General features: G+C 42.8%; 1 protein-coding gene across 1 annotated transcript in view; it reads left to right on the plus strand.

Annotated features, from left to right (window-relative positions):
* LOC306915776 (protocadherin-15-like) overlaps positions 1-13,835 on the plus strand; it is a gene marked incomplete at its 5' end in the record, with an annotated part of 193,042 nt that extends 179,207 nt beyond the window's left edge. The window contains 5 exon segments of the mRNA XM_079493389.1: positions 1,465-1,486; positions 2,885-2,923; positions 3,147-3,220; positions 5,814-5,943; positions 10,624-13,835. Of these exon segments, the coding sequence (XP_079349515.1) occupies positions 1,465-1,486; positions 2,885-2,923; positions 3,147-3,220; positions 5,814-5,943; positions 10,624-11,424 (1,066 nt within the window). The 3' untranslated portion in view covers positions 11,425-13,835.
* Positions 13,836-18,590: the final 4,755 nt, after the last annotated feature.

An 18,590-nucleotide genomic window follows, 5' to 3' on the forward strand; every position in this document is an offset into this window, starting at 1 on the left:
TCGTGCATGTTTCTGGATCTGTCTGATACAGTCTCACATTTGAATTACCTAATTTAATGAGATGCTCAAATAGTGCAACTTGTGTGCGTGTGTGTGCGTGTGTGTGTGTGTGTGTGCGTGTGATGAATGATAAAAGGAGAGAGAAGGGGGAGATATGAAGCGTCCTCTGAAAGTCACCATGTATTGTTCAGTGATACGTCTTCATTTGATCGACTCATTACTTTGGCTTCACACGACAATACGTTGCCCACATCAACCCGGGGCATTTTGTCATGTTTTCATTGTTTCATGTTTTTGTAATTTATAATTCACAATTTAGTCATTTAGCATACACTCTTATCCAGAGTGATTCACAATTGTGTGATCATAGTTTTTCTTCTTTCTGTTCATACATTTTTCTAGCCTGGAAGCCAGACAAAATCTGCCAGAGCGAAATCATTAGCCATGCCAGGCTTAGATTTTTCTCCTTTCCTGGATTGTTGTTGGTTACCTTGTTTTCCTTGTTCGTTCCTTTATTGGTGAATTTAAACGTTTCTCTTCCCTCGTTTCTACCACATAAAGTCACACAAGTCGTTGCTGTCGGGCAGTCCATGTTTGTCTGTAAATGAATGCCCCATTCATCATACAATTACAGTTGGGTGCCACCGATATTGTCCCTTATCATTTGACCCATTTAGGCCTGACCTCAAAATTTAAAAAAATCCTTCTAAATCCTCCAGTTTTCTGAAATAAATATTTTCAAAAATAGCAGACCTACAAGCTCGTAGCGCGCCACTCGGTGGCGCGCTATGAGCTTGTAGATCTGCTATTTTTCAATAGCTAAATTATAACATAATGTTTAAAACACCAAAAGGGGTTCCCGCCCAAAATGGGTTAACTGTCCTTTTGCGCAGATCACGCAAACCTCAGCAAAAAGAAAAGGACAATATCGATGGCCTCCAACTGTATGAGTGTCGCACAAAAGTAGTGAAATTAGCAGATCTAAAAGCTCACAACATATCGTGGTGTGATGCGTTGTGAGGTTATAGATCGTCCATTTTCACTATTTTAATTGTGTATTAATAATGATAAAACATGAACGTTTTGGGCATACAAAACGAGTGAGACGAATTGCACTTCATGCACACTCTCGTGCTCACCCCACCTCACCTTGGGTGGAATATAAGGTGTGTTGCTCTGCCTTCTGAAGGACTAAATGTTTTTCCGATAGCTTCTTCCGTTTGGCTTTTGATTTAGACGTCCAATGTACTGTGCACAGTAAGTAAACACACATAACGGTGAGTGAATTGCTGATATGCATCAAACACTTCTACCGTACATCACGGAGATTGGTTTCTATGACGGCTCCCTTGGTAATGTTGCTCTCTCTCTCTCTCTCTCTCTCTCTCTCTCTCTCTCTCTCTCTCTCTCTCTCTCTCTCTCTCTCTCTCTCTCTCCCCCCCCCCCCCCCCCCCCTGCTCCCAGACGCGGGTATGGCCAGCATGAGGTAAGACTCCTCTTTGATTGGAGTTGGACGGTGCCTTTGCATGTGTTTTCTACATTTCTTTTCTTTGACATTTGTGACCGGGTCTGGCAAATAGGCCCTCATCTCGACCAGAGTCATTTTTCAGTTTTTTACAGATTATTAAGTACAGAATGTAAGCTTTCATATGATGTATCATTCAATGAAATTGGAAAATATTTGAAGGAGATATGACCATTTTAAAATGATTGTGCCGTTTTACCCAAAGCTGAAAAGCTGTGAAAGCTGTTCACAACATTTCAACACCTAGAGCTGGCTAGCCTACTTTGACTTATAAATGTATACATTTCATTTGCCCAAATCAATAATCTGTTGGAATGAAAACCTTCTTCAACATTCAAACTGTGTTAATATGAAAAAAAACGAAAATCACAAAAAAAAAATTAGTTTATTTTAGATTTTCTGCCTTTTCATTATAGGCGAGATGAGGACCATTTTGCCAGACCTGGTCACATTTGTCTTGTTGCTTTTCTGTTCTTGTTTCTGGTACTAAAATACCGCAGCTTCCCCTTCAGGGCATGCATGGGGTTGACACATTCTACATGCTCTATATTCTTCATTCAGTTTGACGTCATGAAGGATCATGTGCAGTAGCACAGTGGTTTTCAAACCTGTGTGGCTGCATGTGTCATCCAACAATACTGACGTTTTTGATCAAATGCTTTGAATTAACCTTTCAGTAATTCAACCATGGCTGTGATGATGTTGCAAGTGGGCCCCGAACGAATTGGCGAAACACTAAGAGATGAATATTTAAATATTATTTGACAAAACAAATGTATAATTTATCATGGTATTCATGGCATTCTTTTTTCTTTCAAAACTTTGAACCTTGATATAACGGTAGTTTTCATTGTGATACCAATGAATAATACAGATGAATAGGAACTTACAGTATAGCCTACTACTCTTCAGTTTCATAGATCCAAGCCGGAGCACAATCACTACTCATAACATGCTCTGAAAGTGCTGAAAGGCTGGCTGCTGTGTTCAGTGGTCAGATGGTGGGACCCTGGTCCAAAAAAGGTAGTGAACGACTGCAGTAGTACTGTATACTGTAGGGTCTGACATCATGTACAGTAACATTTTATGAACTGTGAGTCAAATGCCTGAAAACATCTGAAAGGTTTCTTTCAAACACAGCTATTATGTTCATTTTGAAAGGAAGCAAATGTATTAAAGAACACGCAGCACGGCAAGTTTGCCAGTAATTTGCCTGTATAACTGTGGACTTCAATGACATCCAAGTGAATCATTTAATAGAGGAAGAGCTCTTCAACTCTCTCTCTCTCTCTCTCTCTCTCTCTCTCTCTGTGTGTGTCTTTCATCATCTGTCACTCCCCATATGTGTCTCTCTGGCAGACACAGCAACTTCTCAGACCTTCTCTCCTCAGACCAGAGGTACTCTCCCTCTCTGTCTCTGCTTGCCTGAACACTTCTCTAGGCTAGAGGACTGTGCGCACTGTGTGAGCATGCATGTGTGTAGGGCTGGGGCAGTGTGTGTGTGAACACAGTATAATAGGTGTGTGTGTGCGTGTGCGTGCGTGTGTGTGTGTGTGTGCGTGCATGCGTGCATGCGTGTGCCAACGGTGTCATTGCTAACAACTGTTTGTAAATCTAACAGGAGTTGTCTATGGAGTCGGGCATCGACCCCGGCCAGGATTACTACACACAAGATTACTACAACTATGAACACGGGTTAGTCTGCTTACTTACGCCCGTGTGCTGCTGCGTGCGTGTGTGCGACTGCGTGCGTGCGTGCGTGTGTGCGTGCGTGCGTGCGTGCGTGCGTGCGTGTGTGCGAGTGCGGCTGTTGACTGAGTGCCAGCATGCGTGTGTGCATATACCGTCTTGTCTGTGTATACACATGCCGAGATTTATGTCTGCTTATTGTTTTATTTGAGATGTAACGTTTTTTGGGTTCTCTTGTCAAATCCCAAAGCTAGTCTGTAAACACAGTAATGATGAACCAAATGGAACCGTAACACGCAGGTTTACACTGTACAGTAACTGTGTATGCATTATCAGTGTAGTGAGAGAGAGACAATTCTTCCTTTCAACTTCTCTCAGAGTGAGAGAGGAAGGTCATTTCAGTTCTAAGGGTCCACAAGCACTGGCTGAGGGTCTGCCACAGTTGCTCTGCAACTTTTATTTTAGATATACACTGATGCCAGATGCTGTGAATTACATATTTGTGAGTGTATTGCCCTTCTGAATGGATATAGGGAAAACGCTGAGCATGACTACAGTATATTGGTTGCATGCATACTGTACCACTTTTGTTTTTACACATCACATCATTTATTAGGCAGTATGCCTTGGTGATCAAGGCTGAACAAACTCATGAGTCAGATTCAAACCCATCCCAGGATGTTGCGAAGTCACACGAAAGGGAAAGTCACATTCTCCAGATTGGGCCAAGCAGGCTCTAATGCAGCCTATCGGTGAGTCGCAGGTTTGATTCCCGAGGAAAAGAGAGAGGCAGGGCCTTTGCTGCGTGCCACTCCCTGTCTCTCACTGTTCCTGTTCTGACATTCCATATGTTGATCTGACCTCATCAAACCCTGTACACTCAATACACGCTCCATATATGGCCAGTACAGAATTCATTCCATATGTTGATCTGACCCCCCATGCCAAAGCGCCAGCACTCAGCCAGCAGTCTGACGTCACCCAGGCAGATGCGTGCACGCGACCTAGGTCGCTTCTCGCCCTCAGGGCGTCTTACTGGTAACAAAGAATGTAAACCTTGAGAGATGTACAGTAGTAGAGTATCAGTATAAAGTATCAGGAAACATGGAAATACACAATTTAAGTAAATGTACTTAAGTACAGTCTTAAGCAGTACTTAAGTACTCTGTGAGAACCAGACCCTGGGACTATTATCTTTGAAACATGCTGACATGTCCATAGAGCAGCCTGGCACTTCCAGTTAAATCCACATTCCAGCTTAAGCTTCATAATCGTCTCTATCGGGTGGAAACCTCGTATGTCCAAAACAAATACTTTTCAGGAAATAGAAGAAAAATACCTGTTCCGATGGATCCAGTTATTATTTAGTCACAAGCAATCATGTCAGTATCATGGTCAGTATCATGGTATGACTGTAGTATGATGAAGTAGGACATAAACCTACAAAAAAATGTAAAGTTGTAATGTAAAATGTAAATGTAAAGTTATGGAGATACAATGTTTCCGCCCGGCAGATGGATGCTTCTGGCCTGCATATTGGCTGTTGCTTTCAAACAGTTCATAAGAAGTTCACAAAAGTCAAAATGTGATTGGCCTGGCTGTCATCACAGTGTGTGTGAGGTTTGTGCGTGCATGCGTGCATGCATGCGTTTGTGCGTGCGTGTGTGCCTGGCTGGCTGGCTGGTTACAGTTGTTAAGCCTCAAACCATATCATAAGAAGGGCAATATCTCACACACGCGCACAGAGACAGACACACTACATAAAAGCATCAAAGAGCTTCAAACTGCCTCCAAAGACAAATCACAGCAGTGTAAGAGAGACAGAGAGAGAGATAGTGTGAGAGAGAGACAGAGAGAGAGATAGAGAGAGAGAGAGAGAGAGCACCTACTCTGCCATCAGTGATGCATTGTGTAATTTTAATAGTTCTGTCTCCCTCTCACATGTCATCCTTGTATCTGTCTCTTACGCATGCATGCATGGCAGCATGCACACAAACGCACACACACACACACACACACGCGCACACACGCACACACACACACACACACGCGCGCACGTGCGCGCACACACACACGCGCACACACACTGAATGACATGGCAACGATATTGAAAAGGGTGTTTTTGGGTTGAATGGGAACATGTTCAGCAGCCCTTGTCGCATTGGAAGCCAAACAGAGTGCAGGTAATCTCTCACTGTCCATCAGGAACAGGCCCATGGCCCATTCTGGTGCCAAGTTTGCCAACCCACAGTTTAAGAAATTATGTTTGAGGAGTTTGAGGCGTATGCTCAGCGTGGTTAATTAATAATATGCCTTTGTAAGTTTGAGTCCTGGCCGAGGGAAACACCATGTACACTTACAGTACTTACTTACAGTGTCTTTTGGGTCTTGAGCTGTTTCGGAACCCCGTACATTAGTTGCACTGCACTGCCCTCTGCTGGTGAATCCAAGAGAGGCAGCGAGAGCAGACAGATTAGAATTTCCGAGTCTTGTGTGTCAGAAAGAATCTCAATTTGAACACCCATGTCTCATTCCAACGCCAATGTTTTATTCATCAACGTCCTCTCCCTTCCTCATACACCCTTCTTTCCGCCTGCAGCTACGACCTTCCTGAGTACGGCAGCCGCAGGAAGCTGATCTCTCCTGCAGGCCTGTATGATGAATATGGAGAGGTGGTGGTGGACGACGACGGCAGTTATTACTACAGTCCACAGGACTCCGAGGGAGAGGTAAACACTATGAACGCACGCACGCACGCACGCACGCACGCACGCACGCACGCACGCACGCGCACACACACACACACACACACACACACACACACACACACACACACACACACACACAGCAGTAGAATACAATCATGAAGCTTCACTGAATAAGTGTGTGTGCAGTGGTGGATGAAGGACTTAAGTGAAATAGCAATACCACAGTGTAAAAACAAACAAACTTTTACAAATAAAAGCACTGTGTTCAAAATCTTACTTAAGTCAAAGTACAAGGTATCTGCATCAAAATATACTTGGCGAAAGTAAATTATGCGAAATGGCCATATAAGAATCATCATGCTATTGGACTATAATTCTTAATCATTAACCACTTAAAGCTGCTATAAGCAATAATACAGACAGCCAGCAATGGGTAAAACGCTCCCAAAAACAATTTAGTCTCTGTAACACATCTAGGGGCCACAATCTGCATTCAAAGATTTTCCTAGAAGCTTTGTCATTGGTCGATTTGCCTGTCTACTTCCTGATTGGTTAGTCATTTCTACCAGGTTTTTTTCGACCAATGACAAAGCTTCTAGGAACATCTTTGAATGCAGATCGTGGCCCCCCTAGATGTCTCAGAGACAAAAAAAAATGTCATTAAAATGTTTGACATATTATTGCTTATAGCAGTTTATGGTCTATTTTATACTTTGGCTATTCAAAAATAGCCAATCTAGAAGCTCACAGTGTAGTGTTGTGAGCTTGTAAATCAGCTATTTTCAAATAAGACAAGATATTTGATTAATAACTGTATGTGTGATTATTTTTTAATCATATAAATCTGTAAAGTAACTAATAACTAAATCTGTCAAATAAATAAAGATGTAGTGGAGTAGAAGTCATTTCAAAATAGCAGATCCACAAGCTCGGGCTTGTATATCTCTTGTATTAGTAACTAAAATTATTATAGTTGATTAAAATATTATTTATTAATGAATGAAAATGAATGGAATGCCCCTTTAAGTACAGTAGGCTACTTATGTATTTAGTTACTTTCCACCACTGATGAAAAAGGATACCATGTTGTTGTTGTTGAATAATGTAGTTCAGAGGAGAAACACACATGAGAATTAATCACAGATCCCCATGAGACATGATTATCAATAGGCATGCATTGTGTGTGCATGTGTGTGTGCGTGCGTGCGTGCGTGCCTATATATTGTATTGCATTTTGCAGTTGTGTTATTTCATGTTTGCGATACTTCACATATGTCATGTTTGCATATTTATTGTATACATTATTGACATGGCTTTGGAATAATATCACCATGACAACAGGTACTGGGTCACGGGAGGAGACCAGTTCGGGGGGGCAGAGGTATGTCCCACCATGCCAACCTCCAGCCCCCACATCCGCCCTCCAAGACCCCCGGAGCCCCTACAACAGATCATGACAAGAAGCTAAAACTAAACGGTGGTACGACAACTAAAACAGAGCCCCAGGCCCCGGGTTCCAGAGCTGCCTCCGCACTCAGTGCTGTGAGGAAGCTGAGTTCTCTGTTCTCTTCTGGGAGTAAACCAGGCACACAGCCCCCTACTGTCCACCCACCCTGGAATAAAAGCAGAGTAGGACCGATGGAGGACAGGAATGGGGTGACTAAAGAAGAATTAGGGATTGAGAAAGGGGCAGGAGATAGAATAGGAGGAAAAGGAGGGACAGCAGACACTGACGGGGTTGGAGAAGTTGGAGAGAATACACTTAAAGGAAGGGACGATACAGGAGGAAGAGGATGGGAGACGAGGGGAATAAGTGAGCGAGAAATTGAAACGAGGGGAAGAAGTGAGCAAGAAATTGAAATGAGGGGAAGAAGCGAAAGAGAAATTGAAACGAGGGGAAGAAGTGAAAGAAGTGATATGCCGAATGGTGGAGTTACATATGACGGAGGAAGAGACAGAAGAGGCAGAGAGGACAGAGGAGAGCTCCCTGGAGCAGCCGCTTCTCGGCGAGCAGCCACCCCGGACGGCGGTGTCGTCATCGACGGCAGTTACTTCCAGACTTCCTTGGAAGCCAAGAGGCCACTGTCAGGCAAGCAGCGCCTCAGCCAGGCTCTAAGCGTCATCTCCCTCAGCCGAAGGCTCCACGGACCTGCCAGGGTGGGAAACGCAGGAGAGGAGGGATGGAGAGAGGGAGAGAGCTGGGGTCCGGGAGATGAAAACAGACGTAGGCATGGATCCATTGGAGACATGACTGTTTCAGCGGCAGTGAGTGACTCAGATATGGGAAACGGCAGCAAAGACGAATTCAGCAATTCGGAGCAAAGTAGTCCGAGTTCGTCTTTTCAGGGAGAGAGCACAGAGGATTCTGATGAAGAGGCCAAGTCTAAAACGAACTCTGACACAGAAACGGAAAAAATCACGTCTGACTCCGAAACGGAGCAGGAAGATGGGACGTCCGACGGGGGGTCAGACAGCGAGGGGAGTGAGGTTTCGTCTGAAAGTGAGGAAGGAACAGAACGATCAAGAAGGAGGAGCAGTAGTGGCAGTACTAGAAGCAGGAAAAGTAGTAGTAGGAAAAGTAGCAGTGCCAACGTAGAGGAAGATGGCGGTATCACTACCTCAGAAAGCGCTGGTTCAGACTCAAAGAGTTCCAGCTCTAGAATGTCCAGTTCTAGCTCAGTCAGTGGAAAAGAACAATCAAGGCCCAAAACTTCTAGACACTCTCGCTCCTCTGGCTCGCAAGAAAGCATAGAGGAAGATAGTGAGGAGCAGGAGGACTCTGAGGAAGAGGAGGGCCTTTCACCCATCACCGAAGATAATGAAGAGGAAGAAGAGAATTCGGAAACTTCAGAGGAGGACAAAGAAGATTCAGAAAACAAGTCAGCCGATTGAAATGTGGAATGACGCCTTATTCTCTCCCACCAAGTAAGAGCTTCCAGAAAATGCCTGGACTGGGTTTACAGTTCATTTCCTGAGTGGATTTTTCACTGTAACTTATCTCTCTCTCTCTCTCTCTCTCTCATTCTCTCAGTGTGATTTACAGAGAAGAGTTTACACGACTCGCATGTCTTCTCTCAGCCTCTTTGAGAACGTACTCCCTCTCCATCATCGTACGATTCGTACCTCATTTCTCCCTGCTGTCTTTGTGTCTGTCATAACAGTTTTGTTGGTGATCTTACATTTCCATCTGTAGCGTGGCTCTTTGTATGATAAATATGGGAAGGCTGTCTTGTCATGTCAGCATCTGTCCTTCCTACTGATGATGCAGCTCAATCACTTAAGCCTGGTACAGTACGCTTTGGCGACAATGGAATGTTCTCAAATGAAGACTTTTTACCTCTATGCTCTGACTTTACTTTGTTCCACTGTTGTATTCCTCTTATTTCTTTTCATTAGTCATTTAGTCATTAGTTATTGTATTTGTATTGTTACAGTGCTTCATTTTTCAGGGTTCTCTTTTCGGAGTAAAATTGTGGAATGGCTATTTAAAAATGCCTGATGTACAAGCTTTACATCACATGTTATTGAAAACATTTTGGGGAAAACTTGAAACAGTTTTGAAAACATTTTAAAACAGTGAACATCTACTTTGTCCTGTACTGTAGGCTACGTTAGTCTGGTGCATGATGGATGGGTGCAGGGACGTGCTGGCCATTGGGAAATTCGGGACAACTCCCGAACGGCCGGTCCAGTCCAGGCCGGTCTGGGCCAGCCGTTTTTTTTTTTTGTATTAATAAAATAGGCGGCTGTAAAATAGGCCGTAAAATAGGCCTATGGGTGATACATAGAGGCGCTGTGACCTCCACAAATATTGTATTTAACTTTTTCGCTGCTATCTACGTTTATAGACGTAGCTAGGCTATCGGTACCTACTGGTGCTAACTACGCGTACGTCCGTAGACAACCGTATATATGAAAGCAGCGACCGTCAATTTACCTTTTAGCATTGCTCCGGTTGGTATGGAGAGCCTCCGTCCCCACCAGCTATGGGATTTTTAAATCCAGCTCCATTGAGCCTCCATTATAACAGGATTTTCAAAGCGCAGTATCTCAAAAGGTTCGAGCGCTGTCCATGGTGAGCCGTCGCGCATCTGACGATCGTAAATCATTTGTGAGTTTGTACCGCTTCGCTGAGCACATGTAAGTGGTTGTAATGATAGCTAAGGGGTCTGAGCTAACGCTACTGATCACTGTGCTCATAACAAAAGCCCCCACCTCCCTGAATAATCCGGAAAGGAAACAAGGACCGTAGAGTTAGAGCGGACGGGTGGCATTACTTAGGTGTGCGTATGCTGCCACCTAGCGGCAGCGAAAAAGTTAAGCATTTTGGTAAGGGTTTAATTTGGGAATATTAGCCATGTGGTGTGGTGTAATGCTGCTGGGAAAGCACATGTTTTATGTCAAGGGGAAAACTAGCAAGAAGACTGTTGCACTGATTGCACTGTGTGTTTCCCAAACAGTGCAATATTGGCAATAAAGCTAAAACACTTCTTGTTTAGAGATCAGGTGTATGCTAATGATATACATGCAGTAATGGTCACAACAATCCAGTCATCTGTGTGTGTGTGTGTGTGTGTGTGTGTGTGTGTGTGTGTGTGTGTGTGTGTGTGTGTGTGTGTGTGTGTGTGTGTGTGTGTGTGTGTGTGTGTGTGTGTGTGTGTGTGTGTGTGTGTGTGTGTGTGTGCCCTTCCTTCCCTCCAGTATGGCAATAGGAAGCGTCGGATCAAGCTGGTGTTGGACCGCGAGTATGAGACCAGCTCCACGGGTGAGGAGAGCGCAGCAGAGGGTCAGCGGAACCGCTTGTCCTCCAACCTCAACAGCCACAGTAATACCAACGGCAGCATCTACGTGGCCCAGAACGGCTCCATCATCCGGACCCGGCGCTCGGCGACCGGCACGGCTCCCACGCACGCGCACACCACCAACAACAACCTCAAACTCAACTCCCCCGTCCTTAGCACACGGCTGGCCAAGCACTTTAAGAAACTTGACAAAATGGCTGCCACGCAAGAAGAATGTATCCCCCTGAACAACCCTAAAGCAGCCACGGTCGGCGGCCACAACAGTCTGCGTAGCTTCAAAGGCTGTGGGATGACCGCATCCGCGACCGCCACCTCCTCCTTTTCCAACACGGACAACAATAAGACACTGAACACGCTCAATACTCGGCCCTCCAGTGTCTCTTTAGGTTCGAGCAGCACCAATAACACGGGCCTTGAAAGCATAGCATCCAAATCGAACCTGCTAAAAGCTGCACAGAGCAACATGGAGCAGGCACAGGACACTCCGGAGCGAGAGAGTGGGGAGGAGGAGAGAGAGCTAGAGGAGGAAGAGGAGGAGAGAGAGGCGATAGTGGATGACAGCAGCGAATTTGGTGATGCTGGAGTTGTTGTGAACGAACGCACGGATTGTCCGACTCCTAGCGACAGAACCCAGTCGGATGAGGAAGAACTGTGGATGGGCCCGTGGAACAGCCTGCACATACCCATGACCAAACTCTGAGGGAAATACATTCCATTGTGTTTGATCCTAGAGATCCAAGATTTTAGCAGTAAGACTCATTCATTTGGGACTAAGTAGGGATGCTCCAATCAGTCAAAAAGCTCAAAGTGGGGTGCAGGGACCCCTGCACCCCACTGGTGTCCTTGAGGTGGTTCCAGGGGGTCCTCAGCAAAATGAGGAACAGTTTAAACACTTGTAGGTCACACCCATATTTGACCCTTGTTTTTGTCACAATAGTGATGCAATATTCCAATATTTGATGAATCAAAGTAAATATAGGAGGCCAAGTTTTATAAACTCCAAACTGCAGATTAATTGAGGTTATAAGTGAATGTTTTAAAGGGATATTTCACTTTAAAAAAAAAGGAGTAATGAAAAAAATCATGGTCCCCTCACCCTTTAGAAGAACATTCTAATGCGTGAGGTGAAAAAGTGAAATATCCCTTAAATATAGTTTTGCTTGGCCTCCTATTTACTTCAATTCATTATATTGGAATATTGGATCAGGAATAAGACTAAAACAATCTCCATGAATTCAATGATTCATGGAGATTTTGACCAAACTTGATAAATCTTCTCCGTAAGGCGCGATTCATACTCCTATTTTAGAGCCGAATAAAAGTCGGTTCGGCTCTGTAGAGCCTACAATGTGACGTCATTTGAGGTTCGGGGGGGCGGGTACTGTCCTAAAGTCGGCTCTTCGGTGCTACTGAAAATTTCTGACGAGCCGAAATCATTTCGGCACTACAGCGGTAAAATAGGAGTATGAATCGGCCCCTAGACTATAAAAGGTCAGGTCTATAATGCGTTATTTTATAATGCATTATAATGCACTTATAAGGCATTATTACTCACTTATCACTTATAATATATAATGTACAAGTGCTGTTCATAATGCATTATAAACTCAGTGGAAAAGCAAATTATAACTACCAGGTAACACTTAAAGGTCTATAATGCATTCTAATGCACTTATAATGCTTCATAACACTCGCTATAAATGTTTTATGTTTTATGTTTTATGCATAACAACTTATAACAAAGACACTTTATTGCAACTGTAGGTCGCATTTACTATGAAAACCTGCATCTCCCGTCCGTCAGTTAGTTAGTTAGTCACCCCACGCCTCCATATATGGTCATGCCTCATGACATCACACCTCCATATATGTACACGCCTCGTGACATCACGCCTCCATATATGGTCATGCCTCATGACATCCTGCCTCGTGACACGTCACACCACCATATAGGCCATCTCCATATATGAAGATCACGACACTGAACATCTAACCCTGGATAACCATACATGGAGAATACTGGATCATCACCTAGATCTGCATATACAGTATGGAGCCGGCCAGCAACTCTGCATCTGACCTCAAACCCTTAGATCTCCAAATATGGAGCTGGCCTGTTCTGACATTCCATATGTTGATCTGACCTCATCAAACCCTGTACACTCAAGACACGCTCCATATATGGCCTGTACAGAATTCATTCCATATGTTGATCTGACCCCCCATGCCAAAGTTCCAGCAGTTAGACATCACCCAGGCCCTCAGGGCGTCTTCGTATACGTTTTGGTAGTTAATTATTATGTGCTGTTCCTCTGAGCTGTTAATTAGTGCATTATGACTAGCACGTATAACTTTGGCTCTAATGAACTGTATAAGTTGTCATACATGATTATAAACATTTATATCGAGTGTACCATCTTCTCTCATGGAGGGCCCTAGCACCAACTACTTTCCGATAGGGGTCTGTGGCCAAATATTAATCCATTTGTGGGTCCTTGACATGGAAATGTTTGAGAACCACTGATCTAAAGCCTCGTGGTGAATCAACCTCTCTCCCCTGTCCAATGAGATGCCATTGTGCTGTATCACATCATTGCAAATTGATTGATTTATAATAGTTGAACCGTGAAGCATTATTTTAAGCAGAGGGTAAAATAAATTCAAAAATGAATAATGACAGCAGACTAATCCACTGGTAACAGATTGGTATTGGCCAATGCTTTTTATTGTACTTGCTGTACGTATTATTTATAGACGTTTGGTACTAGCTCAAACATTCCCAAATGGAGCATCCCCGCAGAATCCATATTACTACTGCTACACTGGACCGTGAACTATACTGAGAGGACTGTTTTCTACTTTGCTAATACACAATGAAGTGAAAAGACAATAGCCCTTTAAATGACTGAAGTTGCTTTGTGGAACTGCACTTTGATTCAGTATGAATAGGCTATTGGCACAGATCCAGTCTTAACATCAACATGTGATATCTTGTGTTGTTCCAACTTGCCTTTTTTACGTTATCAAGTTGCTCTGCAACCTTTATCCAAATAAAAGAGTGGCCAATCAACCAGTTGTTGACAATTAGCTTGAAGAGAGTTTGTCGTTGCACAGTGGATGTCATACTGGTTTTACATGTTTACATATTTTTAAACTTTGGCTCTAATATTAGATAGCCCTGATGTAAATTAAAAGATGAGTGTAAAAGTATTTTCATTTAGTGCTTTCTATCGTGTTTTGTTTTGGGGGGGGGGGGGGGGCACTATGGCAATTTTGTAATGTTTCTTCTCCCCAACCAACGGATGATATTCAGAAGAAAGAAATTATAGGAGCGTATCCCTAAAACCACCGCTGCTCATGGAAGGGGGAACAACTGTCAAGGTAAAGCCGTAAAGGCCTATTCATAGTCAAGTTTTTGGTGAAGAGGTGACCACCGAATAGGTGGCCACTTCTTGACGAAAATGGAGCCCTTAGTGTTGGATGAGGACCCAAATGCAGACAATGAAAGCAAGGAGGTCAAGTTCTGCCGTTTATTAACAAAAACTTTGGGAGGCAAGCAAATACTGAACAATTGAAGACTAAACACAAATGAAAGACATCTGAGGAACTGGTTAGATAAACTAACAGGGTTTTTAGACACGGACGAGGGACTAACAGGACACAGATGAAGTTGATGGACATGGACAATTAATTCACAATTGGCTATAAAAGGATATGTGGAGATTGAGAATAAAACTAATCACAAGGTGACGAGACAAGACAGGTATTAGTAACTAGGGCAGACAGGAAACACTCTGAACATACTTCAACAGTTCAACAGTAAAGTAATACTGAAGTACACCACAGAACATGAAGCTATATTATGTTACTAATAGAAACAAACACAAACATCCTGGCAATTATGTCAAAAAGGAATACAAGTCCTACATACTTACACCTAGAAACCCCATTCAAACCTATTTAGGTTCATCTTACGGTGGACATGTTTGCCTGAAAAGGAATCTTTGAAATGTTTCATGGTTTTTAGAAATATAGTGCTTTCAAATTTGAGAAATATATAATGGGGCTCAATGGCAGACTATGGCACGTCAAAAAATCACTTTCACCTAGAAACTCCATTCACACTTTTTATAATTCAGCGTACTGTGGAGACACATGCTGGAACTTTTTACTTTGAAATGTTTTGTAGTTTCTGAGTTATTTAACTTAAATGCCCAATGCATTCTCAATGGCAATAGCACAAACTTTGGCATGCTACTAGTCCTACATACTTACACCTAGAAACCCCATTCAAACCTATTTAGGTTCATCTTACGGTGGACATGTTTGCCTGAAAAGGAATCTTTGAAATGTTTCATGGTTTTAGAAATATAGTGCTTTCAAATTTGAGAAATATATAATGGGGCTCAATGGCAGACTATGGCACGTCAAAAAAGCACTTTCACCTAGAAACTCCATTCACACTTTTTATAATTCAGCGTACTGTGGAGACACATGCTGGAACTTTTTACTTTGAAATGTTTTGTAGTTTCTGAGTTATTTAACTTAAATGCCCAATGCATTCTCAATGGCAATAGCACAAACTTTGGCATGCTACTAGTCCTACATACTTACACCTAGAAACCCCATTCAAACCTATTTAGGTTCATCTTACGGTGGACATGTTTGCCTGAAAAGGAATCTTTGAAATGTTTCATGGTTTTAGAAATATAGTGCTTTCAAATTTGAGAAATTTATAATGGGGCTCAATGGCAGACTATGGCGTCAAAAAATCACTTTCACCTAGAAACTCCATTCACACTTTTTATAATTCAGCGTACTGTGGAGACACATGCTGGAACTTTTTACTTTGAAATGTTTTGTAGTTTCTGAGTTATTTAACTTAAATGCCCAATGCATTCTCAATGGCAATAGCACAAACTTTGGCATGCTACTAGTCCTACATACTTACACCTAGAAACCCCATTCAAACCTATTTAGGTTCATCTTACGGTGGACATGTTTGCCTGAAAAGGAATCTTTGAAATGTTTCATGGTTTTAGAAATATAGTGCTTTCAAATTTGAGAAATGTATAATGGGGCTCAATGGCAAACTATGGCACGTCAAAAAATCACTTTCACCTAGAAACTCCATTCACACTTTTTATAATTCAGCTTACTGAGGAGACACATGCTGGAACTTTTTACTTTGAAATGTTTTGTAGTTTCTGAGTTATTTAACTTAAATGCCCAATGCATTCTCAATGGCAATAGCACAAACTTTGGCATGCTACTAGTCCTACATACTTACACCTAGAAACCCCATTCAAACCTATTTAGGTTCATCTTACGGTGGACAATCTTTGAAATGTTTCATAGTTTTAGAAATATAGTGCTTTCAAATTTGAGAAATGTATAATTTCAGACAGACTATACTCCATTCACACTTTTTATAATTCAGTTTACTGTGGAGACACATGCTGGAAGTTTTTACCCATGGTCTCGGAGTGATTTTCGTCTTTTTTTCAAATCCTCGAAAATGATGAAAAACGGCATGCTATAGTATGCCTACCATGGGCCATGGGCTATAGCCCATGGTCTCGGAGTGATTTTCGGCTTTTTTTCAAATCCTCAAAAATGATGAAAAACGGCATGCTATAGTATGCCGTTTCGCAGTGGTTTTCGTCTTTTTTTCAAATCCTCCTTTTGTAGTTTGAGTTATTTAACTTAATAACCAAGTTGGACTTTCCCCCAACATCCTGACCACTGAGACAAGTCAAAGGAAATTGCCTATGACTCAGGGGAGATATTAGAGTTTTGAGGTCGTCAGGCTGAGGCTGTGAGCCACTGCTAGAATAGCCTTCAGTAAATAAAGCTGAATAACTCTAGCATTAGACTTTAGGGAGAATGGGATTTGAACATGAACTCTCTGTGCTGAGAGTCTGTCTGATCATCAGCCCCTACTACAACATCACTCAGTAACAACTGCCTCTTCGTACTGTTGAAGCGATCTTTTGTATGTTAGCCTTCAGTTAGTAAAGTTGAAAGAATTGTGTCCTGAACACAGAATCACATTCATCAAATTCTTTGAGCGCTGTTTTGTACATTAGTGTAACACCCGGGAATCAAACCCAGGTCCCCCGCACGGAAGGCCAACATCCTAACCACTAAACCAAAGCAGTTGCCTATGGCGCAGGGGAGATATGAGAGGTCATCAGGCTGGGGCTGTGAGCCCCTGCTACAATAGGCTTCAGTTAATACAGCTCTACATGTTCAAATCCCTGTTCCCCTATAGTTTAATGCTGGAGTGTTTCAACTTTACTAACTGAAGGCCAACAAACACAATTACCAGGAGACTTTGGCTGAGGGTGTCTGACTGATGGTGCAATGGTCTAATGATCAGTCTCTCTGTACGGACATTCCATGTTCAAGTCCCATTGCTGCTATATAGCACAATGCTCTAGTACTTTGAACTTTTCAAGGCTCGAATACAAAATAAAAACTCAAAAGCACCAGGAGACATCTGCTGAATGCCCCAAGGTGCCTTGGCTCAATGGCATGGTGTGCTTGATATTGGTTGATTCGGTTCCCTCTGCTACAGACAGTTGGCAGGTTCAAGTCCCATGTCATCAAGGTGCTGGGATGGACCATCGGGAGACGGGTGCTCTCTCTCCCCCTGTTTCCTGATAAGTAACCGTTGGGGCTTATGTCTGAAAGAACCCTGTCCACCTAACATTTTACAGATAAGAATTAGGTCAAACGTTTAAAAATAAAATAGCAATGCATTTTGGCCCATCATCTGACAGAATAGTCTGTGTATTTCATCTGACAGAATAGTCAGTGTATTTGCATACTGGGCCCCGATTATAATCGTCGACAATGGCATTTTTCTTGACTTTTGACGATGAAAAAACTACACACTATAGTATATTTGTTTAATCATTTTCATATTTATTTTTGAAATCGTTGCGAAAACCATGAACTATAGTTTTGGCCCATCATCTGACAGAATAGTCTGTGTATTTGCATACTGGGCCCTGATTGGTGGCCCAAAACTTGGTGGGAAAGTCCCTCTTTTATGTCTGGCTTCCAGGCCAGTTGGAAAAGGGCACACTGAGAGCTGGTAAGAGTATGTTAAATTGGACATTTTCATGGTAAAAGTTTAGCTGGACAGGGTTCTTTCAGACATAAGCCCCAACCGTTACATCTCAGGAAACAGGGGGAGAGAGCACCGTCTCCCGATGGTCCTCCAGCACCTTGATGACATGGGACTTGAACCTGCCAACTGTCTGTAGCAGAGGCAACCGATCAAGCGCACCACACCATTGAGCCAAGGCACCTTTGGGCATTCTTTGCTCTCTCTCCCCCTGTTTCCTGATAAGTAACCGTTGGGGCTTATGTCTGAAAGAACCCTGTCCACCTAACATTTTACAGATAAGAATTAGGTCAAACGTTTAAAAATAAAATAGCAATGCATTTTGGCCCATCATCTGACAGAATAGTCTGTGTATTTCATCTGACAGAATAGTCAGTGTATTTGCATACTGTGCCCCGATTATAATCGTCGACAATGGCAATGTCATTTTTCTTGACTTTTGACGATGAAAAAACAACACACTATAGTATATTTGTTTAATCATTTTCATCTTTTTTTTTAATCGTCGCAAAAACCATGAACTATAGTTCATGGTTTTCGCAACGATTTAAAAAACAAATATGAAAATGATGAAAAAACAACATACTATAGTTCATGGTTTTGGCCCATCATCTGACAGAATAGTCTGTGTATTTGCATACTGGGCCCTGATTGGTGGCCCAAAACTTGGTGGGAAAGTCCCTCTTTTATGTCTGGCTTCCAGGCCAGTTGGAAAAGGGCACACTGAGAGC

The sequence above is a fragment of the Electrona antarctica genome, assembly GCF_951216825.1.
Source record: "Electrona antarctica genome assembly, chromosome: 22".
Lineage (NCBI taxonomy): Eukaryota > Metazoa > Chordata > Actinopteri > Myctophiformes > Myctophidae > Electrona > Electrona antarctica.